At 48.3% G+C, this 27,335-nt stretch overlaps 2 protein-coding genes across 2 annotated transcripts in view; one reads left to right on the top strand and one right to left on the bottom strand.

The window, feature by feature from the left end:
* Positions 1-27,335, top strand: part of LOC149460729 (uncharacterized) — a 106,581-nt gene that overhangs the window by 11,061 nt on the left and 68,185 nt on the right. Inside the window, 3 exon segments of the mRNA XM_089679224.1 lie at positions 770-1,461; positions 17,886-18,139; positions 19,328-19,494. Coding sequence (XP_089535350.1) covers positions 770-1,461; positions 17,886-18,139; positions 19,328-19,494 — 1,113 coding nt within the window.
* On the bottom strand, positions 9,992-11,877 carry LOC149460731 (uncharacterized). Its single transcript, XM_089679301.1, has one exon. It carries the CDS (start codon positions 11,644-11,646, stop codon positions 10,729-10,731), a length of 918 nt encoding a protein of 305 aa, XP_089535427.1. The 5' UTR covers positions 11,647-11,877; the 3' UTR covers positions 9,992-10,728.

The raw sequence follows: 27,335 nt of genomic DNA, 5'->3' as shown, positions 1-27,335 counted from the left end.
CTCCTGACCCCTGCACTATATACTCTATGTTGTACATTACATACTCCTGACCCCTGCACTGTATACTCCATGTTGTACATTACATACTCCTGACCCCTGCACTATATACTCTGTTGTACATTACATACTCCAGACTTCTGCTCTCCCCCTCCCCCCACTGCTATATATACACATAATATGGATTCTCTTTTGTTACACCCATTTCCTACCAGCTGGACATTTTATATCGGATGATGTGATTGGAGCTCAGACTTTTACATGTTGAAAATAATGTGATCACATCCTCCAACTTTGGACCCTTAAACAGAAAGTGATAATGAGGGAGGAGTCAATACCCCAATGATGGTGGTCTTCAGGATCAGTCCAGTCTTCATCTTGGTTGTTCTCCCCCCATCCTCACTCTCTGACCTCTGGTGGGGCTCAGCCCCGCTGTTCTTCATGACTAAATCATGGACTAAATAAGGAAGTGCAGTACTTATTGTGTTGGGAAGATGGCGATGAGTGATAGAGGGGGTGGGGACCCTCGTCCTATAATCCCCTCATCACTGTCCCTCCTATAAAAGACAGTTCTGGTTGTTTCCTCACTCTCTGACTAAGGTCTATGAATAAAGAAATGACCTGGTAGGAGATCAGAGGAGCCATTTCCTAGTTCCCTTGAGGGTGGAATTGTAAGCTCCTCAAAGACCAAGCTGCCTGATGTGGGTGGAGTCCTGGTTTGGGGGAATCAATCATCTCCTGTCTGGTAATCCTCTTTGTCTTTGTATTTTAGTCCATGGCCGGGAGATGAGGAAAACCTCCGAGGATTGTCTCACTTTGTCTCCAGACTGGAAAGTAGAAGATGAGGACATCACACAGTATAGTCCAGGAGAAAACCCGGCTCCCTCCAATGTCCATCCGGCACCACCCAGTGTAGATAGACCATCGGATTCCTCGTATCCTGAGGAACCTCAGACTGTGCAGGACCAGGCCGGCCTTCCAACAGGGAAGAGATTCTCCTGTTCTGAGTGCGGGAAGAGGTTCTGTTCTAAATCTGGCCTTATCGTGCATGAAAGATCTCACACTGGAGAGAAGCCATATTCCTGTCCTGAGTGTGGGAAATGTTTTTCAGTGAAGTCCCATCTTTACAGACATCAGAGATCTCACACGGGGGAGAAGCCGTATTCCTGTCCTGAGTGCAGGAAATGTTTTTCACAGAAGTCCCATCTTTACAAACATCATAGTTTGCACACGGGCGAGAAGCCATATTCCTGTCCTGAGTGTGGGAAATGTTTTTCAGCAAAGTCCAATTTTTCTAGACATCAGAGATCTCACATGGGTGAGAAGCCGTATTCCTGTCCTGAGTGCGGGAGATGTTTTGTAGAAAAATCAAAACTTGTCAAACATCTGAGGTCTCATGCAGGTGAAAATCTGTATTCCTGTTCTTTCCAGCCATCAGAGATTTCACACTGGGGAGAAGCCACTTTCCTGTCCTGAGTGAGGGAAATGTTCCTCACTGAAGTCCTGTCTTCCAGTACATCAGGTTTCCCACACAACCCTTGAGGTGTATTAGTGCCTTGAGTGTGGTAAATGTCTTCTAGACAGGAAAATATCTTCCTCACATGAGAGCTGGGACATCCCAGCTCTCATGTGGGGAAAAAGCACACCCTGATATACACCTCAGATATACACCATGGCTGATCTCCATCATGGAAGAAGCAGTAGACCAGGAGATCAGAGGCCCCCAGAGACATGGATGAAGTGGTGGAAGAAGCAGTAGACCAGGAGATCATAGGTTCCCAGAGACATGGATGAAGTGGTGAAAGAAGCAGTAGACCAGGATATCAGAGGTCCCCAGAGACATGGATGAAGTGGTGGAAGAAGCAGGAGGTCAGAAGTCCCCAGAGACATAGATGAAGTGATGGAAGAAGCAGGAGATCAGAGGTCCCCAGACACATGTATGAAGTGGTGGAAGAAGCAGTAGACCAGGAGATCAGAGGTCCCCAGACACATGTATGAAGAGGTGGAAGAAGCAGTAGACCAGGAGATCAGAGGCCCCCAGAGACATGGATGAAGGGTTGGAAGACACAGTAAACCAGGAGATCAGAGGCCCCCAGAGACATGGATGAAGTGGTGGAAGAACCAGTGGACCAGGAGATCAGAGGCCCCCCAGAGACATGGATGAAGTGGTGGAAGAAGCAGTAGACTAGGAGATCAGAGGCCCCCAGAGACATGGATGAAATGGTGGAAGAAGCAGTAGAGCAGGAGATCAGAGGTCCCCAGAGACATGGATGAAGTGGTGGAAGAACCAGTAGACCAGGAGATCAGAGGTCCCCAGAGACATGGATGAAGTGGTGGAAGAACCAGTAGACCAGGAGATCAGAGGTCCCCAGAGACATGGATGAAGTGGTGGAAGAAGCAGGAGATGAGAGGCCCCCCAGAGACATGGATGAAGTGGTGGAAGAAGGGGGGATGTCAGTGACACCAAGTCAGTTCCTCCCCAGTGTCAGAATGCCCGCTGCAGTCCCGCTATAAGTCGCTGATCGCCGCCATTACTAGGATGAAAAAAATTCCAGTATCTATAACGCCATTTGCATAACTTTCACATAAACCAATTAATTTACACAGATTGGGATTTTTTAGCAAAGACACGGAGCAGAATACATTTTGGCTGAAATTTATGATGAAATTTGTTTTTTTTATTGGACATGTTTAATAGCAAAAAGTCCAAAATATTGTTTTTTTTCTCTAAATTGTTGGCCTTTTTTGTTTATAGCACAAAAAATAAAACACGCACAGGTGATCAAATACCACTGAAAGAAAGATCCAATTGTGGGCAAAAAAGGACGTAAATTTCATTTGGGTGTGGCTTTGCATGACCGCGCAACTGCCAGTGAAAGTAACGCAGTGCCGTATTGCAAGAAAATGGCCTGGTCCGGAAGGGAGGGGTAAATCCTCCAGAGGGGGAGGGGTTAATGTGGTAAATGGACTGGTCAGGAGGGGGGGTAAATTCTCTGGAGGGGGAGTGGTTAATGTGGTAACCTGGTCAGGAAGGGGGGGTAAATCCTCTGGAGGGGAGGGGTTAATGTGGTAAATGGCCTGGTCAGAAAGGGGGGGGTAAATCCTCCAGAGGGGGAGGGGTTAATGTGGTAAATGGACTGGTCAGGAGGGGGGGGTAAATTCTCTGGAGGGGGAGTGGTTAATGTGGTAACCTGGTCAGGAAGGGGGGTAAATCCTCTGGAGGGGAGGGGTTAATGTGGTAAATGGCCTGGTCAGAAAGGGGGGGTAAATCCTCCGGAGGGGTTAATGTGGTAAATGGCCTGGTCAGGAAAGGGGGGTAAATCCTCTGGAAGGGGAGGGGTTAATGTGGTAAATGGACTTACAATGAAAAGATGACAATCAGGCTCTTCATATCATATAAACAACTCATATTCCAGAATCCAAGATGGCGGCAGTGGGATCACGTATGTGTAGGGTCATGTGTTCCATGTTTGCCCCGGAGAGGAAGAGCCATAGGCCATACACGGAGTCCTAGCGCGGTTTATTTCCTTCTCATGGATGAAGTGTGGGACCGGGTTGGCCATTGATGACAGGAGAAGAATAAAAATGGAGTCCTGCACTGTGATTGGCTGAGTACATTTGGTGGTGGGAGATTTCACACTTGGAGGTCTGTTCCATAAAACAATGAGTTGAAGGAATGTGAGCCGTGTTCACCCAGCTGGGACGGGTTTTGGCCATGTTTTATTTCATATCATCATTGGCTCCATCTAGTGGCCATATTATTGTATTGCACTAATTTTACATCAGGAGCTATTTCAGGGAAGATACAGCATTATGGCCACTAGATGGAGCTGACGATTATAGGAAATCACTTTAACCTCTTAAAGTGGAACTTCACTCTCCCAATCAGCATTGACTATTTCTAGTCCTTACACTGCTAGCATCGGTATATAGATAGGAAAGTAGATCATAGTTACTTGTTTTTAATAGGTTTTTTTTACATGTCGTTACTCACTTCCTGGTTTCCTGCCTAGGAAAATGATGTCATACACCCCAACAGTCTTCAGGAGGGGAGGGAGGGTTATCAGCTCAGCCAATGCCTAAGGGTTGCCTAAGCTAAGGGCTGAGGGATTCCAGGAAGTAAATGCTACAGGAATCATCTGTCCTTACTCAAGATGGCTACTGACAGAAATGCTGGGGGGATGTTTTTCAAAATGATTTCTCAGCAAAATAAATCCTGAAGACACGGATGGATGGATGAGTGGGTGGATGGATGGATGGGGGAGTCTGCTTTGAATATTACCAATGAATTAAATAGTATTTTTGGTTTGTGGTGTTCTGATGAAGTGCAGATCCACTTTAACCACTTGCCAATCGCACTATAACCGAATGATGGCTACAGCAAGGTTGTCCAGTCCTGGGAGGGCATCATATCACATTTCACAGAGACACGCCCTCAGGGACCGCACCCGGCAATCTCTGCATCCTACGGACACAGCTGATCACATGATGTGGTAAAAAGCCAATCACAGCGACCTTTTACCACGTGATCAGCTGTGTCCAATGGCAGAGCAGATCACGGGAAAATGCAGTTGCCGGTTATCGGCTTTCCTCACACTGTCAGCATGAGGAAAGTACTGGCAATTTTCAGAGGACGGATTGGCACTGATCATCAGTAGTGCCTACCACCTGTGCCCATCAGTGCCTAGTAGTGCCACCCACCTGTGCCCAGCAGTGCCACCAATCAGTGCTTCCCAGCAGTGCCACCCATCAGTGCCCGTCAGTCAGTGCCCATCAGTCAATGCCATCTATCAGTGCCAATCATTGTTGCATATCAGTGCCGCCTCATCAGTGCTGCCTATCAGTGCCCATCATTGTTGCATATCAGTGCTGCCTATCAGTGCAGCCTCATCAACACACGTCAGTGAAGTAGAGAAATTACCTGTTTGCAAAATTTTATAATATAAACAAAGAAAACTTTTTTTTTCAAATTTGTTTCTTTTTTTTGTTTATAGCGCAAAAAAATAAAACACTCAGCGGCAATTAAATACTATCAAAAGAAAGTTCTATTTGTGTGATATAAATGTCATATGGGTACAGTGTTGCATGACCGCGCAATTGTCATTCAAAGTGTGACAGCGCTGAAAGCTGAAAATTGGCCTGGGCAGGAAGGGGGTGAAAGTGCCTGGTAGGTGAGGGCTTATTTTTTGCTATTTGGCACTATGCTACTTGGTAATTGCTCGGTCATGCAACAATGTGTGCAAATGAAATATATATAATTTGTTTCACATAAACAGAGCTTTGTTTTGGTGGTATTTGATCCCCACTGGGGTTTTTATTTTTTGTTATATAAATGAAAAAAATGAACACTTAAGAAAACCCCCCAATATTTTCTGTTATAAAACATGTCCAATAAGAAAAAAAAAGTTTCCTCATAAATTTCAGCCAAAATGTATTTTACTACATGTCTTCGGTAAAAATAAATCCTAGTTCTTTTGAAGTTGTCAGTTTTGGTTACAATTTTTGGGAAAATAAAGAAATTAAATAAATATTTTTTCACTTTTTTTCTACAAACTCACCAGCGCAGTACAGCGTCATCACATGACTGGTGTGACGGTGATCAGGGACCCTGACTGGTGACAGTATGATAAAAAAAGCAGAATTAAAAAAAACTAAAATTAGATTTAGTAAACATTTCTTTTTCCCCATCAGAGTAGTGTCCATAGCAGCACTGTACTACTCTAGGGGGGGATCAGGGATTCTCTTTACAATGATGATCACTGTGTCAGCAATGCTTTATACAGAGTTTCATTCATGACAGCTGTGATTACTAGTGATCTGTGATTGGCTACCACTACATCACATAGTAGAGGGTGCTGTGATTGGACCAGGTACCATGTGATAGCTGTGGGCCAATCACAGCTCACTAGTATCAGAATGAGATTCATTGATACCATGTTTGGTGACATTGTGTTCCTGATATTAGTACAATGCTGTATCCAGGGTACACTTCAGTACAGAATCATTATCATCGGATTATTATACAGGATTTATAGAGGGACAACAATCTGCACAGCGCTTTACAACATGATGGAAGACAGTACAGCTACAATACAATTTGGTACAGGAGGAATCGGGGCCGGCTTGTGAGAGATTACAATCTAAGAGGGAGGGTGAAGTGATACAAAGGTCATAACTGGGCAATGGGCCGATGGAGGAACTAAAACACAGTGTGTTCGTTAGAAGCAGGAGAGGCTTCTTTACAGAGAAGGATTTCAGGGATCCTCTAAAGGTGGAGATAGTTGGACAGAATGGGGTAGGGAGTACCATAAGATGGCAGAATCTCAGGAGACGTCCTGGAGGTGAGCATGGGAGGCGGTGAAAAGGAATCCAGAGAGCGGGAGGTCTTGAGATGACTGAAGAGAGCGGTTTGGTTGGTATTTTGAGTCCTGGTTGGTGATGCAGCTGGGGGCAGAGTTGTGGATGGTCTTCTTTGTTGTTAGTATTTGGAATTTGATTAGTTTGGTGAGCGGAAGCCAATGGAGGGATTGGTAGAGAGGGGTGGAGGCCAGTGGAGGGATTGGTAGAGAGGGGTGGAGGCCGGTGGAGGGATTGGTAGAGAGGGGTAGAGGCCAGTGGAGGGATTAGAAGAGAGGGGTGGAGGCCAGTGGAGGGATTGGTAGAGAGGGGTGGAGGCCAGTGGAGGGATTGGAAGAGAGAAGTGAAGGGATCAGCAGAGAAGGGTGGAGGGATTGGAAGAGAGGGGTGGAGGCCAGTGGAGGGATTGGTAGAGAGGGGTGGAGGCCAGTGGAGGGATTGGTAGAGAGGGGTGGAGGCCAGTGGAGGGATTGGTAGAGAGGGGTGGAGGCCAGTGGAGGGATTGGTAGAGAGGGGTGGAGGCCAGTGGAGGGATTGGAAGAGAGGGGCGGAGGCCAGTGGAGGGATTGGAAGAGAGGGATGGAGGCCAGTGGAGGGATTAGAAGAGAGGGGTGGAGGCCAGTGGAGGGATTGGTAGAGAGGGGTGGAGGCCAGTGGAGGGATTGGAAGAGAGAGGTGAAGGGATCAGCAGAGAAGGGTGGAGGGATTGGAAGAGAGGGGTGGAGGCCAGTGGAGGGATCGGCAGAGAGGGGTGGAGGGATCGGCAGAGAGGGGTAGTAGACACTGAGCTGTTGGTAAGGTGGGTAAGTCTGGCAGTGTCAGGAGTGAGTAGCACTCCTGCTCCTCATTCCAGCATCCTGGTTTTGGCTGTGATGCATTCTCCCTTTCTGTCTGTCCATCTGCAAGGTGATTGATGTAGCCAGACCAAACCTGACTTAAGCCAGCCAAGCCTGCAGTCTCATGCTTGTGATAGCACTGGTTGCATGTACTTAAGCTGCCTGTTTGTCTGTCTTGCTCTGCAGTTTGGATTCCCTTGTTGACAACCTCAGATTGGATATCGGACAACTCTGAACTCTGCATCTTTGACTATGGATTTTACCTTGAGTATTCTGAACCTTGCCTGCTCGTACCTGGTCTGTCCTTGAACCACTCTGCTTGTCTGCCAACTGCAACTACAGTACCTGTTGGTTTTACAGTTTGCACCTGGCCTGGACTTGTGGCCAGGCACTATAGTATTGTGTGTAAGTCCTGGGGGAAACTGAGAAGCGGTAGGTCTGCTTGCCTTATGTGAAGAACACAGAAGCCATCTATAGTGTGTGACCACCTGTGTTAGGGGTAAGTGTGACATTATCACAAGTCTTTAACAAGAACATGTTTCTGTGAAGATGGACTCTACACAGCCTCGTGTATTTGATGAGATTAACAAACGGACACATCAAGCCCAGACCTGTCTGTGTGTAAACGCACCCCCAGCAGTACCTCAGGAACCAGAGCCCAAGGTTAACCCCCCTGACCATTTTTCTGGTGATCCCCATGTTTTCCAACTTTAAAAACAGTTGTATGCTATATTTTATCCTCTGGGGAAAAGGCTAGAAGATCCCAGGGACTTATACTGTGGGGACCACGGCCCCAACAAGCTGGGAAATGCCAAGAGTCTAGTGCATGTCTGGACTGCTTCTCTTGATTATACGGTCCCAGGTTCCCCCTGAGATAAACTATTTGTTCCTGCACAACTTAGTTCGACACATTTTCTCATCACCTCTCAGCTTTTGTAGATTCTGGTGCCGTTAGCAATTTCATGATGGGGACCTAACATGCCATCTACAGATTCCCTTGACTAATGTGCAAAAACCCTTTTCAGTCTTAACTGTTGATACCTCTCCCTTGTCCATGGGCCGGGTCACCTTGTGCCCTGTACCTATTACTCTGACCATTGGGGAATGTCATAGGGAGACAATCAGCTTCTACCTGATAACATCTCCTTATCTTAGGTTGTCCTTGGCTCAGACTCCATAACCTGCACATACTGTACATTGGGCTACAGGGGATATTAGGTCCATGTCCCAGGCCTGCCTCCAGAATTGTAATAAAACTGCTGACCAGTTTCCCATTTGTAACTCTTTTGTGGCCAATACCAGTCACTTGCCTTTACAGTCCTATTCAGATCCTGATCATGACAACTTTTCAAGTGTGACTCCAGTTTACGTAACCGTTTGCCTTTGTATGACTCTGTTGTAGCAGAAGACACTGACAAGTTTATTGAATCCTCTACAGGTCATCTATTCAGCCAATTGCCAATGTCTGAATCTTTTCCTCCTAGAGACCAAACTCACCCACTGCCTCGCAGCCTTGAGCCTGGTTCAGAAATGTCCTCCAAGAATTATGTCTTACCCTCAGCACAAGTGATGAGGGCCATTTCCCCTGACCTTTTGGACTCTATTTTCTAGTTTTCTGAAGAACATGGCACTAAGATGGCGAAGCACTCAGGGATTACTGAAACATTTTCTTTGGTTTTTCATGGGACTTTAGTGGCTTTCTCGCCATAAGGACTCCTGTGCCTATGTAAAAGCTTGAAAAGCTGTGCTCACTCAGGTCCTCAAAAGTCAAACCCTCTGGATTACCCTTACCTTTGCCTGTCCCTAAACACCCTTGGACACATATCCAGGCTGACTTGTCCTCAAGTTCTGCTGCCTCTACACCTGCTGATGTGGTCTAGTCTGTCTGTACACCGGCCAGTGTGGTCCAGTCTGCCTCTGCACCAGTTGTTCTGGTTCAGCCCAGGCCAATTGAGCCTCCTGCTCTTTGATTTTTGGGAATTTCAATAACCCTGCCTCACCCAACTGCAACTACATCTGCTCAAACCTGTCTAAGAAGTTCTATCCAGCCTTTGGATAAACTGCCTCATTCAGCCATGTGGGGCCCACAACCTTCTCTTCAGGCCACTCTGCATCCAGCCTGCGGTCCAGCTTGACTTCAGTACCATGTCACCTGCTATCACAGGTTCTTTATGTGCAGTTTGGCACCATAAACTCTCTGCCTGCTAACCAACCTGACTTTGCTGATCCCCTGACCATTGCCCAGCATCCTTTGCTGGAAGCCCAGCTTGATGGTCCTTTGTCATATGCCCAGCCTGATGGTCCTGTGCCAGATGCCGAGCATGCATTTAAGGGTCCGTGGGTTATTCCTCAGAGGGGGCTAATGTCAGGAGTGTCTACTCCTGATAAATCACAGCTGATGGTCTCATTACAGCATCCTGGTTTTAGCTATGATGCAGCCAGTCTCTGGGTGCAGACCAAACCTGATTTAAGCCAGCCAAACCTGCAGTCTCATGCTTGTGATAGCGTGTGTAATACGTGTTCAAGCTCCCTGTCAGTCTGTCCTGCTCTGCTGTTTGGATTCCTCTGTTTATGACCTTGGATCAGATATCAATTACTCTCTGAACTCTGCCTGTCTTTGGGCTAGGGATTGGACCCTGATTACTCTGAATATTGCCTGCCTTATCAATCAAATGTTGCCAAACACAACAGTGCTCAAATCTTGGTGCTTCACAATTCCACACGGTATCTGTCACTTGATGAGGTGCAGCCCTCCACAGATGGGGGAATCTGGGAACTGACAAAGACAACACACAAGAGGGTGCATTACCGTAATATCAAATTTATTAAAAGATAGATCACAAATGGAATCTCACAAGCCGACCATAAAAACAGACAGAGAGCCAGATCTTCAGTCCCAGACAATGGGGTCCTGTCCCAAATACTGCCCGGTTGAGAAAACTGACATGTTCGGGAGATGAACTCGCCTTGTACCTGGCCTGTCATTGAACCATTCTGCCTGCCTGCCAACCACAAGTACCTGTTGCTGTGCTCAGTTTGCACCTGCTTTGGTGTGGTAGCCAGGCACTATAGCATTGTGTATCAGTCCTGGGGGCACCGAGTACCAGTAGGCCTGCCTGCCTTATGGGAAAGGGGCTGCTATAGGTAAAGACCACAGAAGCCAGATATAGTGTCTGACCACCTGGGTTAGAGGTAAGTGTGACAAGACCTCAAAGTGTTTGTGAAATCTCCCACCACAAAATGTACTCAGCCATTGACAGGGCAGGACTCCATTTTTATTCTGCTCATGCTATCACTGGCCAACCCGATCCCACACTTCATCCATGTCTTTGGGGACCTCTGATCTCCTTATGAACTATTTGTTCCATGATGAAGATTAGCCATGGAGTATATCTGAGGTGTATATCAGGGTGTGCTTCTTCCCCACATGAGAACTGGGATGTCCAGCAACATTCATAGAGAAGACCTTTCCCGCACTCAAGGCACTAATACACCTCTAGGGTTGTGTGGGACCCCTGATGTACAGGAAGACAGGACTTCATTGAGGAACAATTCCCTCACTCAGGACAGGAAATTGGTTTCTCCCCGTGTGAGAGCTCTGATGTCTGGAAAGATGGGACTTCTGTGAAAAACATTTCCCACACTCAGGACAGGAATATGGTTTCTCCCCTGTGTGAGATCTCTGATGTTTGTAAAGATTGGACCTCCATGAAAAACATTTCCCACACTCAGGACAGGAATACGGCTTCTCCCCTGTGTGAGATCTCTGATGTTTGTAAAGACTGGACTTGTCTGAAAAACATTTCCCACACTCAGGACAGGAATACGGCTTCTCCCCTGTGTGAGATCTCTGATGTTTGTAAAGACTGGACTTGTCTGAAAAACATTTCCCACATTCTGGGCAGGAATACGGCTTCTCTCCTGTGTGAGATCTCTGATGTGTGCAAAGATGGGACTTCTTTGAAAAACATTTCCTGCACTTAGAACAGGAATATGGCTTCTCCCCTTTGTGCAATCTCTGATGTGTGTGAAGACTGGACTTCACAGAAAAACATTTCCCGCACTCAGCACAGGAATACGGTTTCTCTCCCGTGTGAGATCTTTTATGCACATTAAGATGGTATGTAGAACGGAACCTCTTCCCGCACTCAGTACAGGAGAAGCTCTTCCCTGTTGAAAGGCCGGCCTGGTCCCACACAGTCTGAGGTTCCTCAGGATACGAGGAATCCGATGGTCCATCTACACTGGGTGGTGCCGGATGGACATTGGAGGGAGCCGGGTTTTCTCCTGGACTATACTGTGTGATGTCCTCATCTTCTACTTTCCAGTCTGGAGACAAAGTGAGACAATCCTCGGAGGTTTTCCTCATCTCCCGGCCATGGACTAAAATACAAATACAAAGAGGATTACTAGACAGGAGCTGATTGGTTCCCCCAAACAAGGACTCCGCCCACATCAGGCAGCTTGGGCTCTGAGGCACTTACAATTCCACCCTCAAGGGAACTAGGAAATGGCTCCTCTGATCTCCTACCAGGTCATTTCTTTATTCATGGACCTTAGTCAGAGAGTGAGGAAACAACCAGAACTGTCTTTTATAGGAGGGACAGTGATGAGGGGATTATAGGACGAGGGTCCCCACCCCCTCTATCACTCATCGCCATCTCCCCAACACAAGAAGTACTGCACTTCCTTATTTACTCCATGATTTAGTCATGAAGAACAGCGGGGCTGAGCCCCACCAGAGGTCAGAGAGTGAGGATGGGGGGAGAACAACCAAGATGAAGACTGGACTGATCCTGAAGACCACCATCATTGGGGTATTGACTCCTCCCTCATTATCACTTTCTGTTTAAGGGTCCAAAGTTGGAGGATGTTATCACATTATTATCACCATGTAAAAGTCTGTGCTCCAATCACATCATCTGATATAAAATGTCCAGCTGGGAGGAAATGGGTGTGACAAAAGAGAATCCATATTATGTGTATATATAGCAGTGGGGGGAGGGGGGAGAGAAGAAGTCAGGACTATGGAATGTACAACATAGAGTATATAGTGCAGGGGTCAGGGGTATGTAATGTACAACATAGAGTATATAGTGCAGGGGTCAGGAGTATGTAATGTACAACATAGAGTATATAGTGCAGGGGTCAGGAGTATGTAATGTACAACATGGAGTATATAGTGCAGGGGTCAGGAGTATGGAATGTACAATATAAATTATACAGTGTAAGGGTCAGGACTCATAATATTGGTATTCAGTAGAACATTAAATATTTACTGTAGACAAGTTGCAGAGATCCCACACCGCTGCCTCCCATCTCCTGAGACTGCACTCAGTGACTTGGGTCTGAGACTATACAGACATATCCCTCCACCCGGCACAGCCAGCAGACAACAGAGCAAGTAATCCTGGGAGAATTGTTCTGTCAGAGATCTTACTAGACCTGGGCATGGGGCAGAAGACCCAAAGCACACACCCCAGGTGCCTAGGTCTAGTAATGTCTATCATGAAATCAACATTTTGCTGCCAGCTGAACCCCAGAATCTCCATAAATCCAGTCTAGATACATAAATTGTGTCTGCAGCACAGAGAAGGAAGATTATCCGAGAGAAATCCAGGAATACAGGACGGGGAACACAGCTCAGGAAAGTGACCAGGGGATTACAGGCTGATATCACCCAGTCCCCGCCCTACTCTGGACCAATCAGTGAGCAGTATGGGTGGAGGAATGGATTTAGTGTTCATGACCCACCTGTGCTGATCTCTGTAGGAGTGTCCTCCTCTATAAATGTCCCCGTTATTCCATCCTCCTCCATAGACTGCTGATCATCCCTCACATACGCCTCTTCTTCTTCTGCTTTCACCTCAAATTCTATATCGATTGGATCTCCACTCTAAATCAAGAAAATATCATCTCTAAAATGTAAGCGTTATGATTGTGACATCACATAAAAAATCCACATATTGTCTCCACAAGTCCATGCTCTAGATACTCCATCCCACCAACCTTGTAATGGTGAGGGATGGTGTGACCTTCCTGTTTGGAATCCCGGGAATACAGAGGACGGGGACATCTCTCTGGTGGGTTCCCATGACTGGATCCATCTGTAGGAAACACACACACTGACTGAATCCATTGTTTCTATGTGTTTATCAGATGATGGGGGATCTAGGTGGATCCTCCGTACTGCTCTCTCCTTTACAATAAAGTCTCCTCTTACCCGGTGATGTGAGGGGCGGCTGATTGTCCATCATGACGTCCTTGTAGAGATCCTTGTGTCCTTCTAAATACTCCCACTCCTCCATGGAGAAATAGACAGTGACACCCTGACACCTTATAGGAACCTGACACACACAATGATACAGTCACCATCCAGACACATCCCTTGTCTGTTACTGGAGAATGTCCCAGAATTCCCGGCACCGCTCACCTCTCCTGTCAGCAGCTCCATCATCTTCTTGGTGACTTCTAGAATCTTCTGCATGTTGTGTCTCTCAGGTTTTAGGGAGTCACATGGAGGCACTGTGATGGTCATATGATCACCTGACTTCAGAAGAGGAAATCTCTGTATTGGGGAACCAATAGGAATATCATGTTAAGAATATGTTAGAATCCCAGAATCCTCCCTTCCTCTCCGGTCAGGTCTGTGTTTTATTAATAGAGATAAGAGTGATGTCATGTGACCTCCCAGAATCCTCCTCACCTCTCCGGTCAGGTCTGTGCTTTATTAATAGAGATAAGAGTGATGTCATGTGACCTCCCAGAATCCTCCTCACCTCTCCGGTCAGCAGGTAGATGATCTCCAGGGTGAGGTTTAGTATCTTCTCAGTCATGTGACTCCGGTCCTCCTCCATCCTCATTGGTGCCATCATGTGATCTATACAGGTCTCCTTGTAGACGGATAACTTTGGGAAATGAAAGTAAGAATGATTTGGATGGTATTGGTCACACAATAATAGGATGTGGATGTGAGGGGGGAATAGGAGGGTTGCTGGACACTGAAGAACTACTACCCTCATGGGAAGATATTTAGTTGGGACTGTTTAATATTTCTTACATTTAGGAGGTCCCGAGACCCTCTTGTCCTGCCAGATCAGAAATCCCCTTTTCTCTGTTGGGTTTGTTTGGTCTCTGAATTGGTTTTGATGAGTTTTAGATCTGCAGACAAGGAATGATAAATACGATCCTTCCTATGACTTGTTTGCTCTGAGGCAGTGCTGTGAGGTCTCTGTTGGGTCATCATGAGGTCCAGGAAGGGGAACTTGATGACTTTTGGCTGCAGTTGATGGCTTATCAGGATAATAGCCAGAACTCTGGTTGCAATGCACCAATCTCTGGCAGCTTGCTGACTGACAGGAGTGATGTCACTGTCACTCTCTGCAGTAAGAGAAAGGATTGGAAGGGATGGGATAGCAGGAGGATGGTGCTGGTGTTAAGGACCGACTGGTGGTAGCCTCTAGCGACCCACAGGCCGGAATCCCTCAGGGTGCGGAATCTAAGCCCCAGTCTCCTGTTTCACCAGAGCCCCTGATGGTGGGGATGGACTTGAAGCAGCCTGAGACCAGGTCACGACCCCTGAGTTCAACCAGCTGTGGTAGAGGTGGATTTTCCAGTGGTAGGTACAAGTGAGAGCCAGATGTGAAGAGGTAGCGTATAACGTAGTCAGACAGGCCAGGTCGGTAACAGCAAAGGCAGATGGTACAGATCAGCAGGCAAAAGGATAAACGGGTCACAGCCCAGGTTCAGCAACAGGAGGTCAGGTAAACAGTAGAAAGCAGAAGAATGGTCAGACAAGCCAGGGATCAGGGCAGGAGAGAATCACGATAATCCGGGTCAGGCAGGTTCGACAAAAAAGGCAATCTCAGGTACTAGGAACAGGAACACAGGAATAAGACCGGCAATGTGAGCATTGCAAGAGCTGGTTTAAATAGCCAGCCCGGCACTGACAGGCGCGCCTGGGTCCTAGTGCCTGCCAGCACTGTCATTGGTCACAGGCGGCCCTGGGTCCTAGTGCCCGCCTGCCTCTATGTCTTGTCGGAATACTACGCATGTGCAGATTCATGCGTCGTGGCAATCTTCTCGTTCCCCGACATTGCCCCCCCCCCTTATGGGCAGCCTCCGGATGCCCAACTGACTCCTCTTTTGTGGATGGTTCCGAAAAAAATTTTGAATTAGCTTGGGAGCGTGGACATTTCGGGCTGGTTCCCACAAATTTTATTCTGGCCCATAAACTTTCCATTTTATAAGGTACTGTGTCTGACCCCCTCTCTTCCTGCAGTTTAGAATTGCTTCTACTTCAAATTCCTCCTCTCCCTGAACGTCTAGGGCCACTGGTGGCTTTGATCTACGGTCCAGGAAAGGATCTGGAGTGGCAGGTTTTAGCAGGGATACATGAAACACTGGATGTATTTTGAAAGACTCGGGCAGAGCTAATTCAAAAGCCACTTCATTAATTTGATGCTTCACCTGAAATGGGCCCACGAACTTGGGTGCCAATTTCCTCGATGGGGTGCCATCTTTAGGTTGGTAGTTGCTAACCAAACTTGATCCCCTGGGTGCACGACCAATTCCCCCCTTCTTCTTTTATCAAAGGCCCTTTTGCTATCTTCCTGAGCCTTTGCCATTGCCTCCTATAACAGTTTGTTGTTGGACGCAAAGAAATTTAAGGACTCTTGAGCTTCAGGAACCAGGTTTTCTGGGATCAGGTCTGGCAAGAAGGTGGGGTGGAAACCATAATTGGCAAAGAATGGGGACTGCCTGGTGGCAGAGTGATTTGCATTGTTGTAGGCAAACTCTGCCAGGGGCAAGAGTGGCAACCAGTCGTCCTGTAGGAATGAGGTGTAGCATCTGAGATATTGTTCCAGTGTTTGATTGGTCCGCTCAGTCTGCCCATTCGTTTGCGGGTGATAGGCTGAGGAAAAGGACAATTTCACTTCCAGACTTTCGCATAGCTCTTTCCAGAATTTGGAAGTGAATTGAACACCCCGATCTGAGACTATATTTTTGGGTACACCATGCAGTCTCACTATTTCCCTGATGAAAACTTGTGCTGTCTCGGAAGCAGACGGGGTACTTTTCAGTGGAAAGTAGTGGGCCATTTTTGAAAGGCGATCCACCACCACCACGAAAATTGCAGTATGATTCTGCGACGGTGGTAGTTCTACTATGAAGTCCATGGAGATCATGCTCCATGGTCTGTCTGGCACCAGTAAAGGACGTAACAGGCCCCAAGCCTTGTTCCTGGAGGGCTTATTCCTGTTGCAGACTGCACAGGTTCTTACATAGGCCTCGCAATCTTTGGCCATATTTGGCCACCAAAATGTGCGTTGCACCAACTCTAGGGTCTTGTGTACTCCGAAATGGCCCGCCAATGGATGGTCGTGGCAATAGCCCAGGACCAAGGTCTGAGCTCCTTCCGGTACCATGATCTGTTTCCCTTTCCATAAGAGACCCTCCCTACTCTGTATTGGAACTCCAGGTAAGTTGGGGGGCTCCAGGGACGCAACCTGTAATTTAGACAGGAGCTCTGATTGTAGCAATAGGAAATTACCTGCTGGCAGGATGGTATCTGGTTTGGGCATTTCCTTGGGGTCCTCATACATACGCGAGAGCGCGTCAGGTTTTGTATTCTTGGACCCTGGTCGATACGTAATGTGGAAGCTGAACCTCGAAAAGAATAACGCCCACCTGGCTTGACGCGATCTGAGGCGTTTAGCTGTCCTCAGATATTCCAAATTTTTATGGTCTGTGTAGACCAGAATGGGATGCAAGGCTCCCTCCAATAGGTATCTCCATTCTTCTAGTGCTGTTTTAATGGCCAACAATTCCCGATCTCCGATGTCATAATTCTTCTCTGACGCGGTAAGCTTCCTGGAGAAAAAGGCCACCAGATGCATCAGTTCTTTTACACCCTTTATTTGTGACAGGATGGCCCCCACTGCGTTTTCTGACGCATCTACTTCCAATATATAAGATAGGGACGCATCAGGGTGACTTAAGATGGGAGCTGTCGTGAACAGCTTCTTTAGGGATTCAAAGGCGGCCTGTGCCTCTGGTGTCCACTGAAAGCGTACTCCCATCTTTGTGAGTTGGGTGATAGGAGATACCAGACCTGAGAAATTCTTAATGAACTTCCTATAAAAATTGGCAAAGCCGGTAAATCGCTGAACCCCTTTCTTATCTGTGGGTACCGGCCATTTCAGGATGGCTGAGATTTTTTGAGGGTCCATAGCAATTCCAGTGGTGGAAATAATTAACCCCAGAAATGGGATGCTGCGCTGCTCAAAACTACACTTTTCCGCTTTGGCATAGAGCCCATGCTGGCGAAATCGTTCCAACACGCTCCTGACGTGACCTCGATGTGCCTCCAGAGATGATGAAAAAATCAGGATATCATCTAAATAAACTATCACAAAGATGTCCAGGAAATCTTTGAATATGTCATTCACAAAGTGTTGAAATGTGGCCGGTGCTTTACATAGCCCGAACGGCATGACTAAATATTCAAAGTGCCCGAACCGAGTGCGAAAAGCGGTCTTCCACTCATCCCCTTCGCGTATACGGACCAAGTTATATGCACCCCTGAGATCCAGCTTAGTGAAAATAGAGGCTGATTTCAACCTCTGAAATAACTCGGGGACTAAGGGCAGAGGATAACGGTTTTTAACTGTCATCTTATTCAGATCCCTATAGTCAATACAGGGCCTCAGGGATTTGTCCTTTTTCTCCACGAAGAAGATTCCGGCCCCTGCCGGTGACGTGGACGGACGGATAAATCCCTTTCGAAGGCTTTCATCAATATATTCCTTTAAGGCCCCCAACTCCCGTTCAGACAAGGGGAAGATTCGGCCGAAGGGAATTTCAGATCCTGGGAGAAGGTCAATTGGACAGTCATACGCCCTGTGCGGGGGAAGGATGTCTGCTCCCCGTGGACTAAAAACGTCAAGGTATTGGTGGTATGGCATATGGAACCGTTTGTGCTAGCTCAGTGTCTGTGTTTTTACAAAGCAAAGTCTGGGTGTCTGGTGGTGACCTGGGGTAGCAACGTTCCTGGCAATAGGGTGAATTAAACTGAATTGACCCAGTCCTCCAGTTAATTTGGGGGTCGTGTGCACGTAGCCAAGGAAGCCCCAAAATAACTGGGAATAGTGGGGACGCAATGGCGTCCAAGCGGAGGAGTTCTTGATGATGACCAGCCATTATAGTGCATATAGGAGGGGTCTCCTGATCTACCAACCCAGACTTAACTTGAGTCCCATCAGCCAAGAGGATGTTCAAGCCATGCTCTTTGGTCAGTAAGGGAATCTGCTGTTGCGCTGCAAAATTGAGGTCAACAAAACAACTACAGGCCCCTGAGTCAATAATGGCCGTCACCTGTACGGTTCTTCCGGGGAGTTGAAATGAGATTGGTATGGCTAAGTGAGAGGGTTTATCTACACAAGCAGGAGTCATAGAAAAAGTAGAAGAGCACTTACTTAACTTCTCTGGGCAGGAACATACCACATGGCCTGCTGCTCCACAGTATAGTCAAAGGTTGTTTACCCGGCGTCTCTGGCGCTCTTCAGATGTTAGGGAAGGCCGCATCAACCCAAGTTGCATTGGTTCGGCTCCCTCTGATGGTTCCGGATTCCGAGTACTGGTAGGGGAGTTTGGAATGGTCAGAACCCGTGGTAGCATCCATGTGGGTTTTAACCCTTGACTGGATCTTTCAAACCTCCGTTCCCGAAGCCTGCAGTCAACCTGAATTGCCAATTAATTATCAATCCTTCCAAGGAGTCAGGTACCCCTACTCTAGCTAGCTCATCTTTTAGAGGTTCAGATAAACCTAGGCGGAATTGGTGACGCAAAGCTGCATCATTCCACTGGGTGTCCCCGCTCCAGCGCCTGAATTCTGAGGCATAGTCCTCTGCTGCCCGGCGACCCTGCTGCAAGGTATGTAGCACTGCTTCAGCTGAAGCAGCTTGTTGCGGGTCATCGTATAATTCTGCCATTGCTCTAAAAAATGAGGAAACTGAGTCCAGATGCGAATGGCGACTCTCCAGCAGGCGGTGGGCCCAGCCTTGGGGTTCCCCCTGCAGTAAGGATATAATGAATCCCACCTTTACAGATTCTGACGAAAAAGTCCGTGGCTGTAGGTCAAAGTACAACAGACAGGATTTCTGGAAGGCCCTGAACTTTTCTTGGTCCCCACTGAACCGCTCGGGCGTTGGAACTCGAGGTTCTGGCAGAGGCATGGCGAACACTGCTCCAGCGGAAGGTTCTGCTTGGCCCCTGGCCGGAGGAGGATCAACTGGAGCTGATGGTGTGGTTGCTGGTGTAGTTAGGGTCTGAATACGTCCCTCCAGGTGGGTGTAGCTTTCTTGGAGTGTTTTGACAGCTTGGGTGAGTGCCGCCACGTGTTGGCATATCTCATCCCAGGGTGAGGGACCTCTTCCCGGCTCAGTCATGGCCGTATGGTTCTGTTAAGGACCGACTGGCGGTAATCTCTAGCGACCCACATGCTGGAATCCCTCAGGGAGCGGAATCTAAGCCCCAGTCTCCTGTTTCACCAGAGCCCCTGTGGTGGGGATGGACTTGAAGCAGCCTGAGACCAGATCGCGACCCCTGAGTTCAACCAGCTGTGGTAGAGGTGGATTTGCCAGTGGTAGGTAACAAGTGAGAGCCAGTTGTGAAGAGGTAGCGTATAACGTAGTCAGACAGGCCAGGTCGGTAACAGCAAAGGCAGACAGTACATATCAGCAGGCAAAAGGATAAACGGGTCACAGGCCAGGTTCAGCAACAGGAGGTCAGGTAAACAGTAGAAAGCAGAAGAATGGTCAGACAAGCCAGGGATCAGGGCAGGAGAGAATCACGATAATCCGGGTCAGGCAGGTTCGGCAACAAAGGCAATCTCAGGTACTAGGAACAGGAACACAGGAATAAGACCGGCAATGTGAGCATTGCAATAGCCCGCCCGGCACTGACAGACGTGCCTGGGTCCTAGTGCCTGCCAGCACTGTCATTGGTCACAGGCGCGCCTGGGTCCTAGTGCCCGCCTGCCTCTATGTCTTGTCGGAATCCTACGCATGTGCAGATTCATGCGTCGTGGCGATCTTCTCGTTCCCTGACAGCTGGTGAAGTAGAGAGCTGTTGGGAGGAGTCAGTCCTCTTCCCTCCAATGGCAGCTCAGTGTGGGTAGGAGAAGGATGGCAAGGGGGAGGGGTTTGTTCTCTTGGTTGCCAGGTATACTGTAATATCCAGGACATTGTACAGAGTGGTGGTGGGTTCCTGGGGCTCTGAATTCCAGCACCGGGCACTGCCAGAGCCTGTGTCATGGGAGATATTGGAGTGTCTTCCCAGATGTATAGCACTGACCCCTGACTACCTGTTAGGAGATGTTGCACAAAGAGATTTCCTCTAAAAACGAGTGCCCACCAGAGACTGAAGGACTACCATGCTTTCCACTTGGTTTCCTGGAACATATCATTTGACCAGTGAGATTGTAAGCAGTTAAAGGTCACCTTCATTTCCTGGCAGTTCTGTAAGGAGTTCTGAGAAGTGCAGGTAGAGGATCATCATAGAACCCCCTCTCTACCTTAGCGTCCCCCTGTACCCTACAGCCTTTTCTTCCCTGAAAGTCCTGCTGCCCACCAACCTTGTCAAGGGCCCAGAGTCATTCAGCTAAACCCCTCAGAACTATTGAGCCTCAATACTCTCAAATGGGTCCCTAAAGTCCATCAGCTATCTATTAACCCTGACAGCCCCTCAGCTCGCCTACTTTCCTCAGTCCCCTCAGTATTTTCCTCCCTCTGACACCAATGATGGAACATATTCTTCATGGCAGGCTGGGGAATGTTTTCTTCCTCCTGACCAGCAATGTAAGGGGCTCTATGCTCCATACTCCTGACCCCGGCATTCCATCATTGTGTTGGCTGCATAGTGTAATGATTGCCCATTGGCTGCCTGTGTAGTGTAATCATTGCCCTTTGTAGGCCATGTATGGTCAGGATGGTCATTGTCTTGTCTATTTATTGTCAGTGCTGTTTGTTTAGAGGACCATATTACTAGAATTTATGTCCACAATGAGGAGAATGTTCCGGCCCCGGAAGTGGGGGAATGTTCTGCCCCTGAAGGGGTTAATCTGGGTTCCCACACTATGACACTCCGGTCCCTGCCTGGCCACCAAGAAAGGCCACCGGACCTTTTCCCGGAGCTCCGGGAATCGCGGCCTACCGCACACCCGAAGCCGCGGCCTCGATTTTTGCCGTGGCCGACCCAGATTGCCGGACATCCGCCCGGACCGCCGCCGCTCCGTCCCCCGGCTCCCGCCGACTTGCCTGCCTCCCCAGGGCCCTCCCCATCAGCCCTGGGTCCTCGCTGACCACCGCTGACCACCGCTGACCACCAGGAACTGGCTCGATCCCACGGTGGACTGCTGCTCCACCACCCAGCCCGCCGACCTGCCCTTCTTCCTGGAGCCCTCCCCACCGGCTCTCAGGCCACCAGCATCCGGCTGCCACCTCGGGACACCCTGCTACCGACACCCAGCTGCCTGCACCCAGCAGCCCTGCCTGGGGGCTGCTTCGGGCCGCCTAGCACCCTGCATCAACCGGCATCCAGCCCCAGACCAGGGACCTCTCCAGGCTCATATCTGTCCCCCTCCTCCCCACATCCACCCCTCCCCTCTCGGTTGCACTCCTGAACGCCCGTTCGGTTAGCAACAATCTCACTGCCATCCACTACCTCTGTCTCCCACTCCCTCAACCACCTTGCAGTCACCGAAACCTGGATCCAAGTCACTGACTCCACCTCCCCTTCTGCCCTCTCCTATGGAGGCCTCGTCTGGACCCATTCAACCAGACCGAGCGGACGCAGAGGCGGAGGGGTCGGTATGCTCCTGCCACCGCTGAGCACCTTCCATGTCCTCCCTAACCCCCCCTACCTATCCTTCTCCTCCTCCAAGGCCCACTGCATCCGGCTCTTCTCTCCCACCCCCCTACGGATTGTGGTAATCTATCGGCCTCCTGGTTCTGCATCCCCCTTCCTTGACGACTTTGCCGCCTGGCTTCCCTTCTTCCTCTCCTCCGAGCTACCGACCATCATCCTAGGCGACTTCAATATCCAAATCAACGCCAACAGCCCGGCTACTTCCCAACTCCTCCTTCTAACCTCCTCCTTCGTGCTCACACAGCACACTCAGTCCTCCACCCACTCCAACGGAAACACCCTGGACCTCGTTTTCTCCCACCTCTGCACCCCCCACAACTTCACTAACACCCCCTTCCCTCTCTCTGACCACCACCTCCTCACATTCTCCATCTCCCCCTCCCTCAACTCCCCCCCTAAGCAGCTAACCATCACCCGCAACCTCCGCAAATCTGAACCCGACCCATCTCCACCCAGCAGCTGACCGTCTGTATGACAGCATCCTCCCTTTGTCATGCCCTGACCTGGCCAATACTGCATACAATGACTCACTGTCAGCTGCCCTTGACTCCCTGGCACCCCTAACTTACCCCTACTTAAAATCACCAATGACCTGCTAACCGCCAAAGCCAATGGCCACTATTCTATCCTCCTGCTCCTCGACCTCTCCGTGCCCTTCGACACTGTTGACCACCCTCTCCTCCTTGCCAAACTGCACTCCCCTGGCATCAAGGACGCTGCTCTCTCCTGGTTCTCCTCCTACCTTTCCCAACGCTCCTTCAGCGTCACCTACAACACTGCCACCTCCCCCTCTCTGTCGGGGTCCCCCAAGGCTCTGTCCTTGGGCCCTCCTCTTCTCCATCTACACCTCCTCCCTTGGCAAACTTATTCACTCCCACGGCTTCAATTACCACCTCTATGCTGACGACACCCAAATTTACCTCTCCACCCCCCACCTCACCCCCTCACTCTCTGCCTATATCGCCCACCTCCTAAACGACATATCAGACTGGATGTCGCTCCACTTCCTCAAACTTAACCTATCCAAAACTGAGCTCCTGGTCTTCCCCCCACCCTGTGCCCCCCCATCCTCTCCATCACTACTAACAACGCCATCATCTCTCCCACCCCACACGCCAAAGTCCTGGGTGTCACCCTGGACTCCCACCTTACTGGGTGTAAATAGAACATAACATCTTATTACCTCCTCTGCTGCCACTTCCACCAACGTCTCCGATCTGCTTCCTGTCTGTACCTGACATCACTTCCTGTCTGTACCTGGCATCACTTCCTATTGGTATTTCATAGAGACCTTCTGTTTGGGTATAAGTGAGATCACCACCTTGTGGATTTCAGAGGAACTGCAGCCCCGAGAAACATCTCAGAATATCTATTCCTGTATATAATATACCTTACAGGGCTATTGTGGAAGATCAAAAATAAATAAAAAAAAATGCAACCAACAGTTTAATAAAAACATTTTAATATTTATAGAAAATTTTAAAAGACAGAATACAAGGTAAACACAAATATAACAGATACACCTCAAAAAAAGATCCTTTGGGTAAAGAAAAGGCAAAAATATATCCTAAAGCATAAAGATATCTATCAATCCACTTATAATGAAGATGTTAGACATAAATGACAAGGATGTGATGGTCACATAGGAATGGTGGTGGAGATCTCTCAAAGTAAGAACACTTCCTTGAATGGTTCTATAAATAAAGAATGAATGCTGGAGGGAATAAAGCTGTAAAGCAATAAATAATATATAAACTGGGCCATCCACTTCATCCATAAAGACATTGTGATTGAAGATCTTCTAGATCACATAGAAGGAGGACTCATCCATGATTTCATACATTTGTTTGGAAGGATAGAACAATCCTCAGAAGGGAACATGTAGGATGACAGGAAAGGCTCCTGACTGGTGAGATCCTCCAAACATAATGATGACATCCATGAACTGGAGTGAGCTTGTTGGGGTGATAAAGCCAATCTGGAAACACTGTGTAGACGTTCTCCAAGAACTCAGCACACTCCAGGTGTGGAGAAAGTCTCCAGGTGGGTTTAGCCTGTCATTTATCATAGGTAGAAATGTCCACACATGGACTTCCACAGGGACCCCCGAGACTACATATAGAACTTGGAGGTACCTGTAACATGGAACAGGATTTGGTGTTGCTGGAAGACTGGTCAGATCAGTGGAAATTGCAGTTCAATGTTTCTGAATCATGAGCTGGGGATGGGTAGCGGGTACAAAGCTCCCTGGGATGGGCACACTTTCAGGGACAGATACCAGTCCAGTGATGTAGTGTCACACAGTGCAGTGTTTATTGGTGCTATTTACAGGTGCTGTACAATGTTCCACAAAGTAACGGCAAAAACCTCAAAACCAAAATCCTAGCCTTGTCCCGGCACCAACTACACAAACACGATTCCTAACTATCAGGGTGAGCAAACCTTGTCAGTCTTCAAAGATGCAGTTTTACAGCTTCCACCAACCTTCCATTTAGGGCCTTGGAAATCTGTTCGGGGGTGGGAGCACTGCCGAACAGAGCCAAACGCCACTCCACCTCTTGTAAATCTGAATGGTATAGGGGTCTCTGTACGGTGCTAAGCGGGTGTGGAGTTTCAGGGGCTGATGAGCTGCTCTGTTCCTCCAACTCCTCCTGTGAAGCAGAGTTTGCTCCTGGCAGAGCAGTGTTCGCTTCAAGCATAGCGGAGTACACATCAGGTGAAGTGGGGTGCGCATCTGCTTTGCCCAGGGCCATAATCTTGGCCAACAGTTCCTCTCTGGTCTTGGAGCCAGCGATACCTCCCTGAGCGACAAGCAGGCTTTGGGGAGCTGGCTTCCTGAAGTCCCATACATCCATCTGGCCAAGCAGGGACGTCTCTGTGAAAAGGTTGGGGTCCCATTTGGTGGTTTGGACTTTCTCCACAATGAGGAAAGATCCCACCGCTGCCAACCAATTGTGGCGGAACCATTCCACCCGGGCTTCCTCTTGTGGAGCGATGCAGCATCCATGGCGCAGTCTCGGCCAATGGTCCCCTTTCCTGGCAAGTCTTCCAGTGCTCTGTCAAGGTGGGTATTAAAGCTCAAAGACAATCCTTCCACAATATCCCAAACCACGAGTCAGAACTTTGTGTAAGGTGAATGAATGAATGCTTTGTTGAACACAACTCAACTTATACAGTACATGCTGGCAGAGCCCTGCCCCCTCCACCCCCACCAGACAGTCTGGCTCCTGGTTCCCCACCCACACCCAAAACTCTACAGTCCCACACAGCAGTAATCAGCACAGTATGAAATCTGGATAAGTGAGAGGCTACAAGTCCCCATTACCCAAGCAAACTGTAGAATGCCTGTCTACATAACAGCTGCAAAATATATACAGTTTTTAAAAAAATGTAGAATGAGAAGGCCACTTAACAAGGGGATAAACCTGGAATGGAAAGGGCAAAATGTTATCACAAAGGGACGGTTCTTCACAATGGGGTTTTCTCATCTGGTGACCGGGTCCTGGTGTTGGTTCCCACTGTCAAAAGCCAGTTCCTGGCTAAGTAAAAGGGTCCTTTGAAGTGGTTAAAAGAGTTGGTTGAGGTGAATTACAAAGTATATCAACCAGATAAAAGAAATCCTGAACAGATATACCATGTAAACCTGTTAAGCCACTGGAAGGATAGGGTGGCACTGACTGTGGGGTCTGCCCCTGTAACTCCTGGGAGTACTGAGTCCCTCTAGTCCCTGACGTCACAATTCCAGACAGACTGTCTCATTCCAAAAAGCACGGAGCTAGAGAGTTCCTGAAAAGGAACAGAGAAACATTTTCAGAGTTACCTGGTATGACTTCAGTGGTTTAGGATGATATTATAACTGAACCTGGAGTCCGTGACAAACTAAAACCATACCGATTCCTGAAGCTAGGAGAAAGGACATCAGTGACAAAGTCAAGAGGATGCTGGAGCTAGAGATCATTGAGGAGTCTAATAGTGACTGGTCTAGTCCTATCATTTTAGTCCCAAAACCAGACGGTGCTTTGAGGTTTTGTAATGACTTCAGAAAGCTTAATTCAGTGACATATTTAACACGTACCCTATCCTCAGGTAGATGAGCTCAGGGACAGGCTTGGGAAGGCCCCTTTCCTGACCACTATGGACTTGACAAAAGCATACTGGCAAATCCTCCTGACTGAAAGTGCCAGTGAAAAGATTGCATTTGTGACCCCCTCAGGGTTCGTATAATATAAAGAAACGCCTTTTGGGTTACAAAATGCCCCTGAAAGATTTCAGAGGGGTATGGACAGGACCCTAGGACCTCATCAACAGTATGCAGCAGTCTATCTGGATGACATAGTGATACATAGCACTGAATAGGAATCTCACTTGCCCCTCGTCTAGGCAGTCTTGGATTCTCTCTTCAAGGAAGGTTTTATGGCAAATGCCGTATATTTGGGCTACACTATTGGACAAGGAGTCATAAAACCTCAGTTGAACAAAATAGAAGCCATCCAAGAATGGCCATGTCCTGCAAACAAGAAGCAGGTCAGAACCTTCCTTGGTATTGCGGGGTACTATAGAAGGTCTATCCAAAATTTAGTAATTCTAGCAGCTCCACTGGCTGACTTTACAAAAGGGAAAGACTTGGTATTGTTAAGATGATACCCAGTGGCAGAAGAGTCTTCCCAAGTCCTGAAGAGGGCCCCCTTGTGCACACCCAGTACTCTACACCCCCAATTTTTCCAAGGATTTATGTGGTTCAAACAAATGCATCTGATGTTGGTATTGGGGTGGTGTTGTCACAGGTACACAATGGGGAAGACCACCCTGTAGTGTACCTGAGCAGAAAACAAATTTAATGAACATGGAAAGAAATATCCAGTAACTGAAAATGTTTAGCCATAAAGTGGGCCTTGGATGCTCTAAGATACTATTTGTTAGGGTGAGTTTGACCTGATAGCTGACCAGGATCCCCTCAATGGATGGCCCAAAAGAAGGAGACAAATAGACGGGTGAACTGGTGGTTTTTTGGCTCCTCAAGATTATTCCTTCATGGTAGAACACAGACCAGGGGCTAATATGGGAAATGTAGATGCCTGGTCCCAGGTTCACTCCTGTTGGGCCACAGCTGTTCCAACCCTGGGGTTGAAACAAGGGGGGATATGTAGCAGAATGCCTCAGAGGGAGCTGGGACAATTCCTGTTTCGGGTTCACACATCTCCCAGGCTCTTCCTCATA

Source organism: Staurois parvus, unplaced genomic scaffold (assembly GCF_062004578.1).
Source record: "Staurois parvus isolate SC_StPar_1 unplaced genomic scaffold, SC_StPar_1.0 ptg000221l, whole genome shotgun sequence".
Classification (NCBI taxonomy): Eukaryota; Metazoa; Chordata; class Amphibia; order Anura; family Ranidae; genus Staurois; species Staurois parvus.
Note: the sequence above shows the minus strand (reverse complement) of the source record. Positions and strands in the feature narration are given on the sequence as shown.